At 36.6% G+C, this 18,243-nt stretch overlaps 3 protein-coding genes and 3 non-coding genes across 6 annotated transcripts; 4 read left to right on the top strand and 2 right to left on the bottom strand.

The window, feature by feature from the left end:
* The first annotated feature begins 4,473 nt into the window (after positions 1 to 4,473).
* LOC113750768 (putative nuclease HARBI1) lies at positions 4,474 to 7,443 on the top strand. The gene is made up of 3 exons (XM_027294710.1): positions 4,474 to 4,995; positions 6,463 to 6,691; positions 6,977 to 7,443. The coding sequence occupies exons 1-3, from the start codon at positions 4,474 to 4,476 to the stop codon at positions 7,441 to 7,443; spliced, it is 1,218 nt and encodes a 405-aa protein (XP_027150511.1).
* A 4,409-nt stretch (positions 7,444 to 11,852) lies between these two features.
* LOC113750767 lies at positions 11,853 to 12,236 on the bottom strand. Its single transcript, XM_027294709.1, has one exon. It carries the CDS (start codon positions 12,234 to 12,236, stop codon positions 11,853 to 11,855), a length of 384 nt encoding a protein of 127 aa, XP_027150510.1.
* A 21-nt stretch (positions 12,237 to 12,257) lies between these two features.
* On the bottom strand, positions 12,258 to 12,599 carry LOC113750766. The gene has a single exon (XM_027294708.1). It carries the CDS (start codon positions 12,597 to 12,599, stop codon positions 12,258 to 12,260), a length of 342 nt encoding a protein of 113 aa, XP_027150509.1.
* A 1,762-nt stretch (positions 12,600 to 14,361) lies between these two features.
* On the top strand, positions 14,362 to 14,434 carry TRNAF-GAA. The gene has a single exon. It is a non-coding gene; the product is annotated as a tRNA-Phe (tRNA).
* Positions 14,435 to 15,812: 1,378 nt separating this feature from the next.
* On the top strand, positions 15,813 to 15,885 carry TRNAF-GAA. Its single transcript has one exon. It is a non-coding gene; the product is annotated as a tRNA-Phe (tRNA).
* A 147-nt stretch (positions 15,886 to 16,032) lies between these two features.
* On the top strand, positions 16,033 to 16,105 carry TRNAF-GAA. Its single transcript has one exon. It is a non-coding gene; the product is annotated as a tRNA-Phe (tRNA).
* Positions 16,106 to 18,243: the final 2,138 nt, after the last annotated feature.

Genomic DNA, 18,243 nt, shown 5'->3' with positions numbered 1-18,243 from the left:
GGCTGTGAAAGTGGGTTGATTAAGCGCTTGGTTTGTTCTAAAGGGTCTGAACGAAGAAGGAGATCGTCTGGGTTTTGGCAAGCCATAGGAGCAGACGGCGTTGTCAATACCGAACACAGAAATCAGAAATCCAGAAATCTTTTGCGGAAAATCGGAAGGCCAGACTTCTCTATCCAAGTTAAAATCAGATTTGGCAGGTATAATTTTGATATTATCATTTCCTGTCTGAGATTGGTAATATGGTTTAACTACTCAATTTCATGATTTGGCCGGGATTCTTAAGTGTGTATTTTGTAGGTCACATATACCCAAAGCCCCTCCCTCGTTTGCCCAATATATATTCACCCGCCCTTCAAAATCCTTTTTGGTTTACGCATATATATCTACATTCCCTAATATTCACAGATTACGTGTAATTTGGAAGCCAATCCCAATTCAGTTTTCTTCTTAATCAGTCGGCCCTTTTTTCTAATGTTTTGATCAGGCCATTCACTAGATTTTCAAAATGCTGAAAATGTTGGTGCTATTGCTGGTATCCGTACTAATAGTTTACAAAATTATGCTCTTCTGATTTCATATATGTTGTCAAATAGGTTTCCTTTATATAATTGAGATGAATATATTGGATCTACTAATCATGTTAAAATTTCATATTTTAAAATTAAATCCCCGATCACTTAGAAGTACCAATGACGCAGAGGAGGTTCTGCCATGCTCGTTACTTTTTGGTTGAAGCTGCTGGTACAACCTTTTCAATGAATAAAAGGAGCTCCTCTTTTCAATTAATGTCTGCATTAAGAATATACTACTCTTGCCCTGGCTTAGAATATTATTGATTAGCACTCCTAAAACATGCTAAGGGATCAATAACTTACATCATTAAATATAATTCTAAGGGATCAATTCTGTATACAGAAAAGTATCCAACCAATTCTAGTCATAGATTACCATCCGGCAATTAATTAGCTAATTGAGCAAATAAGGGGACTATGATCAGAAAAATAAAAAACATGGACGAGAAACCCTAAATCCATGTAGTTATCTGGCAATTTGTAGCATAATTTGTTTCTTAAAAGATCCAAAGGCTTATAAATAGAATGATCTTGTATAAATTTTATAGAAAACTCGACTATATCCTTTTAACGTTTTGAAGACTTTGCCTTCTATTGCCGGCCATATTCATCAGCTTACAAAGCGACAAAATGGTTTCCCAACTGATCCAAAATATCGAATGGATGCATAGGGAAATATTTTATAACCCAGTAGTAGTTCCCCATCCTTTCTTTATAATAATTGCTCATTCTCGGATATTACCTCCACATGTACCAGTGAGCATATCTGCCTGCTGCAATAAATATTCCTCAGGTGGTTTATGATCTAGTCCGAGGTCCGTGCGTGCCATGACCTTTTGGCCGAAGTAGAGCACCAGTAAATGCCCAGCAAGCGGAGGAGATCACTGTCCGGCCCTACTACTCCACCCCGTCTTTCTGAACCTTCATCCGTCCACTCCGCCACAGACTCGAACGACTACATCCAGTCCCTCGTCAACTATTTCAGAGTAAGTTTGGACTCTATCCAAGTTAACTGGCCTCTGTTCTCAAATCAGTCCATTCATCAATCCCAAATAAAAAATTTTGAGTAGTAAAAGCTAATTACCTGCGCTCTTATATTCTTAGGCAGACCAGATTGTATCTCGAACCATTCCCGAGTCCATGGATAAGTATTTGCTATTTGGTGTATACGACCATGATCTCTATTATTTTTACCGTATAATATAGTTTGTATGAGTACTTGTACACGAGCTCTTTTAAGCCTTAATATTCTTATCACTTTGTCCCATATTTAAAACATGTCTATGAATTATAATGGGTTTAAATTTATAGAGCTCGTGTCACTGGATAAATCGTATTTCTGATTCGGTGGGCATTGAAATTCGTGGATCCAAGCTTTGCACTTGCTTTGCTGCAGTGGCTTTGATAAATAGGATTTTAGCCGTACAATGAATTGCCATGATCTTGTAATCTGTCAATTGTTCTTCCTTCAACCAGATTGTTATTAATGCTTAGCAATCCGTTTGGTTTCCTTGTTTCAGATGCCACGAGACCACACCACGGCAAAGGCCCATTGGGATGAAAATATGGAGATTCATTTCTGTATGACATTCGTCGAGTGGAAAAGGAGTGGGGAGTGGAATCCAAACGTTGCATCAGAGGCCAATTGGATGAAGCTTGCTGCGCACTTGAATGCCGCCTGGGGGAAGCAATATGCATGGACAGTGTACCATTCTAAACTGGCACGGTTGAAGAAGATTTGGCGCTGCTTTGCCAAGTTAAAGGGTCTGCGACAAACTTCCGAAACTGGTATTGGTTGGGACGAGAATAGGAGGTGCTTCTTGGGAGAACCCTCTCAATGGAACAATTTGTGCCTGGTATTTTTTAATTTCGACGTAAAATTCAGTTCCAAAGCAGAACTAAAAACTTTGGCCTTATCTTTTTGCCATCATTCACTATTCGGTTACCTGTTCATGATATATTTTGATTAAGGGAACATATACTACTCTTGCCTGGTATCTATATGTTGATTAAGGGAACATATACTACTCTTCAAATGTACTTGTTGTCCTCTCAATTATAAAAAACCAGTTTACATCAGATTTGCATACTCTTGTTTCTCAGTCCTTGTTTTGTCTTTGATTCAGGAGAATAAGGATTATGGATACTTTAGATCCGGCCAATGTGTCGACAAATACGCAATCCTGCACGAGGTCTTTGAAGCAGAAACCGCCACAGGGAGTCAAGCGCAGGCATCTTCAGTACCGCCTTCAATTTACAATCCACGCAAACGAGCTGGCCAAAGTTCTGGGCAGGTTTTCTCATCGCCCCTGGGAGATGAAATCTACAATGCCGGGCAGGGGACTGGTTTCGATGAAGATACTCCAATTGCTGGAGTGAAGCGAGGTTCAAGCAGCCAGGGGATAACGAGCTCGGGCCCGAGTGCATCCCGGGGAAGCAAGTCAAGTAGAACTTCGTCTGATCCATTCGTGGAGTGTGCCAACTCACTATCCACCCTAGCGAATTCTAAGCTGCATATCAGGAGTCGCCGAGAATCTGAAAAGGATAAATTTGGACCGGAAATGGGAGCCCAGGTTGTGGAATCGTTCAAAGAACTGGACAAAGAGGTGAAGCTCGCTGCAGTTTTGGCACTCCAAGACGACAAGTGGCGGAAGACTTTCCTGAGTCTTAGTCGCGAGATGCAGGAGTTTTGGTTGCAGACTCTACAGAAACCCCCTCCTAAGGGACCCGATGGAAAGTAGACTTCACTTGGCCTTGCTTGTGTCCCTTCGGCTTAGCTTACTTTCGACTGATAGATTGGAATGAAATTGCGCTATTCATTTGACTCTTCTGGACATTGAAAAAAGATTTGTATTGGGACTTTTGGTACCAAAGCAAATTGGCTACTGCAATTTGGCTACTGCAATTGATTTTCTATGTACTGCCAATATGTATTATTTAGTTTGCATACTCTTGTCGATGTTGAGTTGTCTTTTTCCCGGTGGAATGAATTGGAACTGTTTCATTTGTAGTTATTTTGGCTTGGAGTTATATATATTATCGTTACTCCTGTATTAAACATTCAATAAGTAGCTAGCAGTTGCAGGTTGAAAGCTATGTACAGGAGTAAACCACGAGAGCTTGTCGGACTTGCCGTCTGACATATATATACTGGGTTCGCATATGTAGAGAAGTCGAAACGCATTGAACATATCATGCCTCTGGCATTCATCAGGAAGGAATTATATTCATTACTCAATTGCCGGTTACATTCTTTGGTGGTTACATATCATGGTTACTCAATTATTGACGTGCAACATTCTTTGCCAATTTTCATATACTACTCTTCTACTGCCAAATATAGATGCTCACAGATTTCGTTCCTGTCCTGGTTGGAAAAAATAACTCTTCAAATGTTAGGACTTGGTACGCAGGAGAAAATAGCAAATGAAGCACGAGTGATTTGTAACAAAAGCAAATGAAGTCATTTCTCCTCTTTTTTAATTGATTTTTCATATAACTGAAAAGATCTTCAACATATGAGTCAAGCATATGTACAGAACCTCTACACATACCATATTCATTATGCAAGGCCACCATCTACACAAAACTCCAAAAGAGAGGAGCAAGAAAGTAGATACTCCCACAGGCCTTTCCGATTTGTGCCTGGCAAAAGCTGCCCACAGGTCATTTGTTTTGGCATCCAAAGATGACCTACCGACACGGTGAAATAATTGCAGACAATAATTATTCACGTGATGTCAGGCCATTGGACCCCATGCAAAAAATACCATAGTCCGAGAATAACATACGGAAAGAGAGCATGTGATAACTCAGACCTCACACAGCTCTTATATAGCATCCTCTATTTGGGCTAAACACTACTTGTTCCTGGCAACATATTTGGTGGGAAAGGTTCCAAATGAGCGACTTCGGAGATGAGCAGGGGACCAGCTCGTCTTCGGACGAAGACGATGTTCTTTTTGCTGCGGGTGCTGCGCTGCTATTTGGACCAAATGCAGAACCATACGGAGGTCCACTCCAGAAGGTGCCATGCAGGACGTCTGCGCTGTCAGGACGACACTGGGTTGAGGAAGTGCTGTCAGGCCACCATACCCGGATCATGGATGCAACAAGGCTAAACGTTGATTCTTTCATGAGGTTATGCCAGCTTTTGGCCGAATGCGGATTTGTTCCCCAAAATCATCAGAAAAGGGTTACAATAGAGGAGGCACTTGCGATGACATTGGTCATGATGAGCCACAACATGAGAATGCGTATGATTGCTGATCGATTTAACCATTCGACGGAGACAGTACATCGAAATATTCACGAAGTCATTCGGGGCCTATGCACCTTCGCGCAATTCGCAATTACTCCAAGATGGCAGGATGAAATTCATCCGAAAATTCTTAATGACACGAGGTTTTATCCTTGGTTTGAAGTACGGTGACATTCAAAATCCTATCTCGTTGATTCAAAAAATCCTTTGTTCCAAATCCTTTGTCCTCTATATATAAAATTCTTTTTTTCAAGTATGCTGACATTCTAATATGCCAACTATTTTATTTATTCATGTTGATAGCTTATAAATGGACATGAATATTTTAATTTACATTAGGGAACCACCTAATGTTGTTGTTAAGAATTTCTACTTGTTATTGGTTGGATTTGTAATTCTGTGCTTAATATTTTAGGTCATCAAATAATTAACAAAATAAGGAAATGCCATATCTTTTCTTGTTTTCGGCAAAAGAGTTAATTTTGGGATTGGAATTTTGTCTAACAACACTAGGAGGATGAGCACATCATTTTTTTTTTCAGTAATGCCAACTACAGAATAAAATTTCAATTAGGAACCATCAGCGTCAGTGGACTTTTACAAACTCTAGATAGCAAATAAATTACAGGTTTGTCCACCGTCAACAGCAAGTCAAGTTTGGAAAGTGCAGGCCTATTGAGTTTTGCGTTCCCTGCGAAGAAGTCTATGCAAGTCTAGTATGAAAATTTTTAAAATTTAATCCAGACTCCAGAAAAAGGGAAATTTTTAACCAGACATAAAATTAACAATTGTTCCCATTACATGATATGCAGTGTGGGATATCATTACATGGTTACTTCAGGAAAAAGAGTTAGAAACAGCTAATCCTCTTCACGCATGAAAAAGAGTAACAAATGTCCAAGTTCAGAGCAGAACAAGTCTAACAAATGTCCCCTATATATATTGAGGATCAAGGCCTCACCGTCGCCTTTAGTTGACTTCACATGTCACCTAATTTTTCTTTTTCTTTTCCCCAATGTATATCACATTAATCACACATATGCAATATTAGTGGGACATGAGTGTGATGGCTGTATAAACACGGTAATCTATCTCAGAAACGTCGAAATAGAAGACATGCAATTTCTAAAATTTAATATATTAAATATATTTACTTATTTAATATATTAAATATATTTACTTATTAAATATATTTACTTATTAAATATATTTATTTGATTCTAAATTTTACTTATTAAATGTATTTATTTCGTCACAAAAAAAAATTTTAATACACTTCAGCCCCCCAAAAATAAATTCCTGGCTCCGTAGCTTTCTCACTTGTCCCTCTTTGAACCTGAACTTTTTTCATCTTTAGCACTTCCACCTATTTCCATGCGTTTGATGAACTTTGCCCAGAAATCCAGAAAACAAAAAAGTGGTTGACCCCACTGGGTACATTCTTGATGTTAAAAACCAATTGGGTAGATTTGTCATGACGTTGCAGTAGAGATAAGTCTTCTGTCAGAAATTTTGGGTGTGACATGGACGAAGAGTATGCCACTGGAGTGTTTTTTTTAAATGACATTTTAATGCAGATCCATTTCAGAATCCCGAGAATATGTCCATTTTAATAATTTAAAATTTTAGGACTGCGTCGGAGCTATTGATGGGACACATATACCTGCTTGTGCCCCAAGAGGACAACAAGTGGCATACACTAATCGACACGGTGTACAGTCACAAAATGTTTTGGCTGTGTGCGACCATGATATGCGATTTGTGTACGTGTATGCCGGTTGGGAAGGAAGTGCACATGATGCCCGAGTCTTAGATGGGGCTTTGACCGGCCCAAATCACTTCCCCATGCCTCCTACAGGTAATACAAGTAATCCCTCCCTTCACGTAAATTTGGAAAGCAATTGCATATTTTTATCCCATTCCTTAGCAGACCGAATGATATATATATTGGATCTCTTAAATTGCTGTCTTAAATTTGCCTTAGCAAGTATATTTGAAAAACCATTTTTCAATTGAACATTCTTTAGTAAATCTTCCATTCAAATTGTTTATCAAATCGTACCGATATTCAATAAATTGTACGAAAGATCAGAAAGTTCGAAATGGTCAAAGCTAATTCGTTCCTATCTCATAATTGACTTAGGAAAATATTATTTGGTTGACTCCGCGTATCGAAACTTGCCCGGTTTCTTACCACCATATAGGGGACGCCAAGCTGATGTTAGTGGTCGCAGGAGGGGGAGATTTGCAACTGCGAAAGAGCTGTTTAATTACCGGCACTCTGCACTACGGAATGTCATAGAGCGAAGTTTCGGTGTCCTAAAAAGGAGATTTGCCATTTTAAGGGGAGCCGTTCCGAACTACATGATGACAACACAGATAAATGTAGTTATTGCTTGTTGTGCCGTGCATAACTTCATTAGGGATCAACAACCGAATGACATGTACTTTGCTGACGCGGAGGAGGGAGATCTAGATATTCATGGTGCAATTCCTCCTTATCCCGAGATACAGCCATTGCATTCTCCGCCTGAAGTTGTTGAGCAATGGATTGGCATGAGAGACACACTGGCTACGCATATGTTCAATGCCTATAGAAATAGGCGATAAAATGCATGAAACAGGTGAACCCATGATTTGATATTCGCTAGAGGCGCCTACAAGAATGACCAAGTACCTTTAATAATTTGTCATGCCCGACTATATATCTTGTGACCCTAAATATGGACGTTGCTACTCGTTGTAATTCTATATTTGTAATTCTTCTATATCCTGTATGTGCCTCATATATTCTTGTTGCATGTCGTTTGCTATTTCTATCAGCAAGTCAGGAGTTTTATTTTGTAGGTCTCTAGACAAGCCTTGCTGCAAAACTTAGGGCTAATTTTCCTCGACTTAGACACCTTTCCTAATTCTCCTCCTGCAGTTTAATAGTTAAAAATTAAATAAAACAACGCATCAATTACAGGTGATTACAGGTGATTGCAAACAGAATTCCAGCATTCTCCTCCATAGATGGTGGACAGACTTGCCCGAACGTGCAAATCCTATGCAGTCTCGTCCAATTTCCATGTTACTCGTAGTACATATCGTCCTTCAATAGCTTGATGGGTTCCCCCCAGAACAAAAACAGTTTGCATTTGACCACTGCAATGTAGCTGGCCAAAAATTCATCAGGTGCCAATTCATCAGCTCTTTAATTGCCGTGAATTGTCCTCCCACGTTCCTAAAGTGAATTGAAACTGTGGGACCCGGTCAATTTCATATGTTTGGCCCATACACACCACTCTCTGCTGAAGTGCCAAAAGTATTCAAGAATCCGTCTCTCTCCTGCAGTGGGACCGGACACCAACAAATTTGACTAAGGAAGTGAAAATTCTTCCATTCCTGACAATTTCATAATTACGGTCTAAATTCTTCCCTCCGGACTGCCACAATTCAAATTACAAACTTCCAAAACAAAACATCTTCACATATTACAAATCATACAAAACAAATTTGCAATCCAAATTTTACAAATTCTTCCTGTCCAAACAAGTCCACTGACATTAGTCCAGTTCAATTTGAAGGCTAATTAGGGAACAAAAAAGAAAAAAAAAGTTTTTTGAAGCATATAGGTTAACGCAATTCAAAATTGCAATAGTTTTTTTTTTTTTGGCTTTTTTTTTGTGACATAAAGAATGCAATAGTTAGGTTAAGATGATTCTAAGGAAGAGATAGATTCAGAAAAAATCACTAAATATGAATTTTATAGCAATTCTGGTTCTTAATTTTGTCTTAAAGACAAAGAAGGCAGTTACTACAATATTTACTTGAAAAGTCTTACTAATATATGCTGAGTATTAATAAGGATATAATGACTAAATATCTACTTAATGATTAGCAAATGCTTTGAATTATCTTTTTAATTACACATTATTCAAATTTTTGACCATACTAATGGCATAATATCTCTATTTAATTGGTAAATTAACTAGAATTAAAGCCTTTAAGTAGAGGGCTGTCCAAGTTTTGACACATTTCCTCTTAAAATAAGCGATATGCTATATTAGACGTTAGTGAGGTAAGGTGGTGTGTCGAAGTTTTTTTGCCTTATTAAGTTGTACCCATGAAGTTATGATTTTGTTCATCCAACCTATTTTGATAGCTTTATTTTAACAAAATAACCATTAGTAGGCATAAATTTGCTTCAAATCCTCACCCGGCCAAAGCCATTTTGACCTGTTTTCAATTGCTTATGGAAATCAGAAGATAATAGGCCAAAACTCTTCCTATGTTGTTTCTTATTTACTTCTTGGCTCTCAACAGACTAAAAGCAGGGCGAATGTGTTTGGATTGTAAATTACTATTACGCTTTATTTACACCTTATTTGCACACACTAATTTGCTTGCATTATCAATACATTTTTCAATTACTTTTTTATCTCACATATATCATATCAAAAAAGTGCTACAGTACTTTCTTCAAAAAATTATCTCAAATAATTTACAATCCAAACACACTTTTGGGAGTAGAAGAAAATAACTTCTGTAAAATTAAAAGCTAAAGCCAAGTGTTTATAAGGAATTGAGAAAACGTCTATAACTTTAATATAAGCTCTTATAGGTATAGGCTGTTAGATCTTAACAATTTATAATCGTAAGTAACCAACAAATAGAGACCAATCTATTGCATCAATTTAGAAATTTTAGTACACAAATTTGGTATTTTTGGGTGTCATAGTGTTTGGATATCTCATTATTTCAAATAATATTTCGCTTGCATCATAAACACATTTTTCAACCCATTTTTTTATATTTTCAATCACCTTTTTATCTTGAATACATCACATCATAATAAGTGTTATAGTAATTATTCTAAATAATTTCAAACAATACTTTATCCAAACAAATTTATTGAGAAAAAAAGGATGTGTTTGGATAGAGTATTATTTGAAATAATTACTGTAGCACTTATTGTGATGTGATGTATGTAAGATAAAAAGTAATTGAAAATATAAAATAATGGATTAAAAAATGTGTTTATATTCGATGCAAACGAAATATATATTATTTAGAATAATTTAACAATCCAAACACCGGCATTATTTGCAGCCAAGGGAAGGCAAATCATGCTCAGTTCTCCTTTTGATAAAGAAGAATTTTTATTGCTAAGATCATAGGAAATCGTCAGCACAAATTGATGAACAAAGTTGAAAGACGAATACCGCAAAGACTAAACAAGTTCGTCATTTTAGTGTTAACGTGTCAATTTACGTGTAACTTTATTTGCCTCTCGTAAAATCCAACTAACATCAATGTTAGAAAGATACAGATAACCAGCACCCAAATTGTCAATTATTGGCCCTATTATAAAAATGACTTTGTTATAAAGCTTGCCAAGTGCATAAGATATTCAACTCCAGGTTCATCAGCACTTACAAACTTAATTCGATTAAAGGAGCAAAAATAAATCTTGCCATAGTGTTCCACATTGAAGAAGGAAAAAGGAAACAAGACAATAAGGCTTTTGAATTAGCTGCATTCAAATTGAACTACTAACCTTCTATGTCTCATTTGCAAGTAATTTAGGGGAAAATAGGCCTTGTTTGGATTGCATTTTTTGTAGAAAAAATACTGTAGCGATTTGATATATATGAAGTAAAAGATGATTGAAAAATATATTCACGGAAAATGTAGCAATTTTTTTTTGAAAAATTGCTGTCTAAACAAGGTCTTGATAAGAACAAGACATAATATATTCTTTGAGAGTTTAAGAAAATATCATGCTGTCCCTCCCTCTTCTTATATTTTTCTAATAGCCCTTGCGAGTTAGGTCATAGTGAATAGTATACCATGCCTTGTGACTTGCCAGTTAACTTGAAATAGACACATCATTACTCTTTTGTCCTAAAATTTGCATACAAACAAAAAAAATGCAGCGTCTAGATGTTAGGTAACGTATTTGTATTTTGTGCAAAAGACAAAAACCTCGAATAATTATATTTGAATTCATGAGAAAAATTATGTTAAATATATTTATGAATAGATCTTATATAAACTGACAGTCTATACATTATCACGGTTGGATACATGACACGTGTACAAAATTTGGGTTTCAAATTCAAATTCGGATTATGTGTCATGCATCCAATGATGAAAATGTATACACCGTTAGCGTATAAAATATTAATTCTATATTTAATATACTTGTATGTGTGCTGTATCTAATAGTTAAGCATCTAAACCTTCGTGCAAATAGATTATATCAATCTTGCACAAAACAAATGGAATCTATGAAAACGTTACAGGTTAGAGGGATTTGGGTGGCAAAAAAGTGTGTGTTTTCCACTGTGATTTCACACACATGATTCCGCTGCAACCAAAGTTTTGAAGGACGTGATTCAAATTTTGAGCCTGTCCTTGGAGGCATATAACAGTCAAATTATCATGTACATTAATTATCACAGGACTTTTTCAAATCACTCTTTTACTGTATGCCAAAAATAAAACAAATAGTACAATTATTGTCATTGTTTACTTTTTTCTTGAAAGATCAAAACATTGAATCTTCTTTCGAGAAACGACATTTGAACAATTAAACCTAATTCCAGAAGTCAACCCAAAAGCCGGCAACTCTTGGATTGCTCCCAGGGACTTAACTACCCAAACCCCAACCCCCCAAAGCCGATGTGGGATAGAAACCCCGACAGGGGCCAAGCCCATTGGACCCGCTGCTACTAAGCGGTGAAGACCCCCCCACAAGCCCAGAGAATGACGACCCAAGCAGAGTTTCTTTCTAACTGACGCAGGCAGATTACTGCCATTGTTTTTTTCTTCTTTCGAAAAACGACATTTGAACAATTAAACCTAATCCCAGAAGTCAACCCAAAAGCCGGCAACTCTTGGATTGCTCCCAGGGACTTAACTACCCAAACCCCAACCCCCCAAAGCCGATGTGGGATAGAAACCCCGACAGGGGCCAGATCAAAACATTGAATCAATTGAGAGAAACTCAATAACTCCTTCACAATATGAACTTAAAAGACATCCGGATTAAAGTGACCAGGGATCATAGAGTTGCCTTGGTGATCAGCCTGGCGCTGGTACATTCTCAAGGCATAATTCTTCGCCTCAAGACTTCTCAACTGTTCTTGATACTGAGCCACCAGTTGCTTCAGCTGCTGCACTTCTTGATTTCTTCCATCGTAATCCTTCTGCCTTTCATGCTGGATGGCCACAGCCCTTTTCAGAATCCCATTCTCTTTCACAATCCCTTCAATTTTCTCCTTCATCGAAATCTGTTCCTTGTCAAAAACCTCTGCTGCATCGGCTCGGACACGGGCACTGATGGATTTCTCTAAGCTCTCCAAGACCTTCGTGGCACGGGATCTGGCATCCTCTATGCTCGTAGCTTTCATCATCTCCTGCACCAACAGTTCCACCTATCCCGCTCCATCGACAGGAAGAATATTGCTCGCCGTGCAAACATCTCTCGACATGGTTGCTTGACATCCAAGGCGAAGCTCATGCAGCTTTTTAATAGTGGAATCCAAGTCGCTACTGCCGCATTCTTCCACTGCTTTCTCAAGATGCTCACGATCCATGTCAGGAAAAGCAATTATCGGCCGATCAAGAAGGGTTGGCGAGGTTGGCCGCTGCTGCCGCGGTGAAACCTGAACGGGATGAGGCAGGGAAAAGCAGCGGAGCTTCTTGGTGATGGGCAGGGGAGACGGCGATTGAATATCTTCCAAGAAAGATCTCTTTCGACAAACTACAGCAGTCATCGTAATTCTTTGATCGGCTCCTGATGAAAAATTTAAGTGCTTTAATCGGGCTGAGTTTGGTTTTGTATTTGGAGAATTGGAAATCCTTATACAATTCGGATTCTGATTTATGAAGAAAATCTATCCTTAATTCTTTATAATATGTATAGGGTTATCAGGTTGCGTTAGGATTTGTTATTTGGGAAAATAGGAAATTCTCTTATTTTGTCGACAAACTTCCTTTTTTTTTTCTTTTTTGTCCGATATAAAACAAAATAATTAACTATTTTCCCTTTTTTGGATAGAAAAGGAAATAATTAACTAGCTAAAAACGTACGAAATAATAACTGGTGTTTCCTAGTTAACATCTACCGAATGTGGTTGGATAGAATGTTGACCACAAATAATGAAGTGAAAGTTGGATAGATTTACTAGAAAGTCTGTACAACTGTTTCTCAAAGGGAATTTTTTTCCCCTAAGAGCTACTTAAACTTAAGTGAGTTAAAATTTTGTACTGGTAAAACAATATTGATTTGAATTACGATAATCACTTTGATAATAATTACCTAAATTCGTAATAAAAAGCAAATGAAAGTTTGGTAGTAATTTTATTTTCTTGAATCCAAATTCAGAATGGATTTGTGGACTGTCTACTTTTATTTTCTTTACGCAGCACTAGGGTGAGACTCAGGTTTGGCAATTGAATAATTGGATGGCATGGAGGAGAGAGAGGGTGGGGGTTTTTTTTTTTTTTTTTTTTTTTTTTTGGGGGTAGAGGGGGGGGGGGGGAGGTGAGGGAAGATGAACAGAGATGGTTAGCAAACCAAATTTAGTTATTAAACATTGCCCCTACAGGTAGACCGTTTAATTAGCTAGATATTGAGTTCACAAATCCGACCAACAGATCCATCTATTCATCAACTTTTTTGAAAGTTTACGAAATTAGAGTATTGTAGTAGTTAGCTAAACAATAGCACAAAATTTTTCTCTAGCGTAACGAGTGATATTTAAGAATTAATTTTTGTTACACATGACAGCGTATACGTTAATAGTTTCATCTTGAATTTGAATATCAAATTTTACCGGTGTCAACGTGGAATATATAATGTTAATATAGAAAAGATTTAATCTTATATATAATATATGTTACGTTCCTCATTGCAAGTCTCATATCCAATACAAATTGTAATATTTCACCACTCCACAGTTCATATTCTTCGATGAAATAATACATTTATCAATTTCACGCTTATCAAATAATGCTAGAGCTATGGATATTTGCACATCTCATCCTCACTTTAGGTTTTGGAAACATGAGTCCAATAATCTCCATTATTGAACTAGTTGAGATAGAACTAGTTTGGTGGTTAAGGGAGAGGACTCATATTCCCATATATTTGCCAAATGTCTCGAAGTAAAGAAAAATCTGAGTATTGGACTCCATGATGGACATTCAAAGTGAGGTCCTTCTATTTCATAATTTCATACTGGATATCAAGAAACTGAACAAGCGTTTTGATGCTGTATCCTTCTATTTTGAAGCAGCACCAAACCAGTGCTATTGGAGTTGCTATTTATTTGAAGTGATGGAAAATGAGATTTGATTAATGAAATCTTTTGATGAAATGGTGCTAAAGAATTTAACCCCCAGAGTTGAAGGTTTACATGGTTTGCGACTATGTAATGCAGATGGCCCCCTTGCGGTAAACACTGCAGTCCGTAAAGGATATTCCTCACAGAAGAGACTGACAGTAGACATTTACATAACTTCTTCAGCATCGTCGCGGGGATAGCTCAGTTGGGAGAGCGTCAGACTGAAGATCTGAAGGTCGCGTGTTCGATCCACGCTCACCGCATTTTTACTAATTCATCGAGTCAGGATCTAACCCTTGACTGGATGGATCCCCTCTTGGGTTTGGCTGAGAGTGCTCATATAGTCATATATCGATTCTCAGAAGTACCTTGTTTTGTTTTTACTTTCTTCCGGAGTTCCATGACTGAGTTTTTACATCCTTCTAGGCATGCAACTTCTTGATCATTGTTTGTTTCTTTTAAATATTTTCAACTCTTAATTAACACTCTCCCTAGTCAAACTCACACAGTTATTTTGTGATGGAGCAAATTAATCTTCCAAACACGCTAAAGAAATGTAAAACCCTACAGTTTCTTGTGTGTTTTATGTGCTTTTTACATTGCTGAAATATGCTTTTTAATCACTGAGCATGCTTGCAGGTTTTTATCTGGACTCATTTGACTGAGCTATTTGGCAATAGCTGTTTACTATAGTGACTTGTGTATTCAAATTCTGAATGTTATCTATAGTGATTGAGTTACAACCTTCAGTGTGTGAATCCAGACAATAAAGAGAATGATATTGAAGATATAGAGAGTGTTTTTGTATAGGTACGAAATTATTGCTTGGCTTGGCTTCTGAATATAAATTCTTTCCAAAGTTCTGAAGAATTCTTCCAGGAATAAGGTCAATCTATTTCTCATATTCTAGTTGATGGCTCACCTCAAACACTTAACTAACGTTTTCTTGAATTTTATCTGTCTATTTGAAGGTCTAGGTTGTGCACTTCTTGCTGGTATGTTCCAATTATAATGCTTTCCTGTGTTCCTCAGAGAATTGATCAACTTTGTTGCTACTTTCTCTCAATTTAAGAAAGTGATGGGACGTCCATAGCATCTTAGACATTGATGTCATAACCAGTGAACAAGTTCTTATAATTGTGGGTTTGGGATGGGTAAATCAACTGCATCCAATCATGCTAGGAGTATTCGAGGGAGTCATAAAAAGAGCATCTGAGTTTGTGTATCTAACTTTAAGCTATATATTTTCTACTTTAAGTGCGTCTAACTTTATTATCTCCTCGTACCGAGCAAATGCAGAATGCAGTGGATGAATTTGCTGTATGGAAACCAACAAGTCGATGTGGATGATGTACCTTCAACAATCCTTTGGAGTATGGAAATCATCTGATCAACATACTGATCTGGAGTAACCTTCATGTATAACTTTTCTGTTGGTTTAAAAGACTCGAAATAGGCGAAAGCATCATTGCTTCCAATCACCACAAGAAACAGAGAGATTTTTTATAAATGCTGCTGTGCTGCAGCACCAGGTCCAAGCTGTTTCAATAGTCTTTTTGTTGGGACTTGGGACAGGGAGAGGGTCTTGCGCTGTAAACAAAGACTGAGGGTAGAATTTTACAAAACCTCTTTAGCATCATAGCGGGGATAGCTCAGTTGGGAGAGCGTCAGACTGAAGATCTGAAGGTCGCGTGTTCGATCCACGCTCACCGCATTTTAACTACTTCATCGTGTCGGAATCTAACCCTTTACCGGATGGATCCTTTTGTGCATTATCTGGACTCCTCTATGAAATTGGGGAAACAGAGATTTTGATAGTATTTTTGTTTCAATAGTCTTTGAAAACTCCTTCAGCACCATCGCGGGGATAGCTCAGTTGGGAGAGCGTCAGACTGAAGATCTGAAGGTCGCGTGTTCGATCCACGCTCACCGCATATAACCACTACATCAGGTCTGCGGTTCATTACGTGGACTCCTCCATGAAATTGTTAACAACTACCTCCCTTCCTCCAAATTTTTGGAAATTTTGTCTGAGAATCAGAATGTTTTGACACCACTATTTCCAAAAAAAAAAAAACTACCTCCCTTCCTCCAAATTTTTGGAAATTTTGTCTGAGAATCAGAATGTTTTGACACCACTATTTCCAAAAAAAAAAAAACTAAGGTAATAAATAACAAATTAGGGTGTTTTGAAAAATCCAAACACAACAACAATTGAATTGGACGAAAATAGGGTGCTTAATAATCCTTTGTTATAAACATACATACAAAAAATTAAAATAAAATCTGACGGTAGTAAGGATTTGGATACTAGTTGTTTTTATATCTAGAAAATGGTTGGATCAAGGGTTTACAAGTTACAACTTGTAATTATTTTGTTCCATAACAAAATAATTATGACGTTTACTTCATTTTTTTCTTCTAGCATTTCAACTGTAAATGTTAATCTTCTTCTAAACAAAAGCTCAATTTTCGGTGTTTGGATAGGAGATTATTTGAAATATTATTTGGAATAATTACTGTAGCACTTTTTGTGATGTGATGTATGTGAGATAAAAAGGTAATTGGAAAGATAAAAAGATGTATTGAAAATTATATTTGTGATGTAAGCAAATAATTTCTGATCATTATTTGGCTATCCAAACACAATTATTAATATTACTTCTTGTGTCTGTACAGCAAGGACAAAAAGTTACAAAGACATGGATTTCTTCAGCATACATATACATGATCTACACAGCAAAATGTATAACCAATTAATCCCGGAGAGGAAGCATACCTTTAATTAATTGTATGAGAAAGCAGTGGATGCAGAGAGAGAAAGGGCAGGGGAATAGGGTTAGATGATTAAGGAAGAGATTATATATGCAGGAGAAAAAGGACAAGAAAAGGAGGGAGGAAACTAATAAAAGGAGAGGAAAAAAAAACAAAAGGAAACGAGTATAGGACAGGGAGTCGTGTTTATTTTGAAATATACCTGTTTCCAAACTCTTGGAGTAACAATGTGAATTTGGAAATTGAAAAAAGTCTTTAAAAAAAAATTATCGATGAATTACACATTTGAAAACAAAGCAAAATAAAATATCTCACTATTTTAATGAAAAGGAAATTGACTATTTGCCTGTTAAGTAATGCGTCCTAAAAAAATTAATGTAAAATTTTCTTCATGTTTTTACACTTGCTAGGGGCCTGAGCTGCATAACATAATCAAGACATCTTTGCTTAAGAGTTCCAAGACAAGCAAATACTTGCAAGAAACATGTGAAATTTTCTAAAGTTGGCAATGGAATTGATGTTTGCAACTGTGAGGAGTATCAATGCTCAATTGAAAATTGAGGGGAAAAGATGGAGGAAACAAATAAACAAAACAAAGCAAAGCAAAAAAAAAAAGCCTACAAGTAGGCTACAACTAGAAGTGATCACGATCCAGGTTTAAATTAAAATCAGCCTAGCAGTCCGTTGAATTAAAAGGGGATCAAATTAAGTGTTATTGAATTTTTTAAACAAAACTTAATTTTAAAAAATAAGTGATAAATTATTCACTTATTATTTAATATGAATACATTCAAATATATCAGATTTAATATTTAACAATTAAAAACTTAATAGATTCAGACGTTAAATTTCAAATTTCAATTTTATCATGCGCATTTTAAATTTAAATGTTGAATTGAATTATTACATAGGATTTTAGTACTTGAATTCAAACTTCAGTTCTTATAGAAATCCTTTTTTATGAACACAATTTTTTAATAATTTTTTTATTATATATATATTAAATCGATGTATTATACTCCCTCCTTTTTTTTATAACTGACGTTTAAGAAATTTGCTCTAGTGTACTTTTATCTGTCGTTTTATTATCCCCATACAGTATAAATTATTTTTTCACAATTTTATTTTTTTATCTCTCTTTTCCAATACAGGGTTCTTAATTACTACTCCTAGTTTGGTGGGAGTTAGTTTGCATTGCTTTTGGCCTAGTAAAACAGTACCATTTAGTACTCTAGTGAGAAAAAATATGGATGAATTGGACAATTAATGAGAGTACAAAAGGAAAGTAGTGTACAAA

The sequence above is a fragment of the Coffea eugenioides genome, chromosome 10 (assembly GCF_003713205.1).
Source record: "Coffea eugenioides isolate CCC68of chromosome 10, Ceug_1.0, whole genome shotgun sequence".
Taxonomy (NCBI): domain Eukaryota; kingdom Viridiplantae; phylum Streptophyta; class Magnoliopsida; order Gentianales; family Rubiaceae; genus Coffea; species Coffea eugenioides.
The sequence above is the reverse complement of the archived record's forward strand: the minus strand, read 5'-3'. Positions and strand labels throughout refer to the sequence as shown.

Bases quoted from the DNA above. Each gene is read 5' to 3' on its own strand.
- LOC113750768 (XM_027294710.1), top strand. From the start codon at position 4,474: ATGAGCGACTTCGGAGATGAGCAGGGGACCAGCTCGTCTTCGGACGAA. The intron at 4,996-6,462 runs GTACGGTGACAT...TTAAAATTTTAG, and splicing joins GGTTTTATCCTTGGTTTGAA to GACTGCGTCGGAGCTATTGA. The intron at 6,692-6,976 runs GTAATACAAGTA...TAATTGACTTAG, and splicing joins CTTCCCCATGCCTCCTACAG to GAAAATATTATTTGGTTGAC.
- LOC113750767 (XM_027294709.1), bottom strand. From the start codon at position 12,236: ATGATGAAAGCTACGAGCATAGAGGATGCCAGATCCCGTGCCACGAAG.
- LOC113750766 (XM_027294708.1), bottom strand. From the start codon at position 12,599: ATGACTGCTGTAGTTTGTCGAAAGAGATCTTTCTTGGAAGATATTCAA.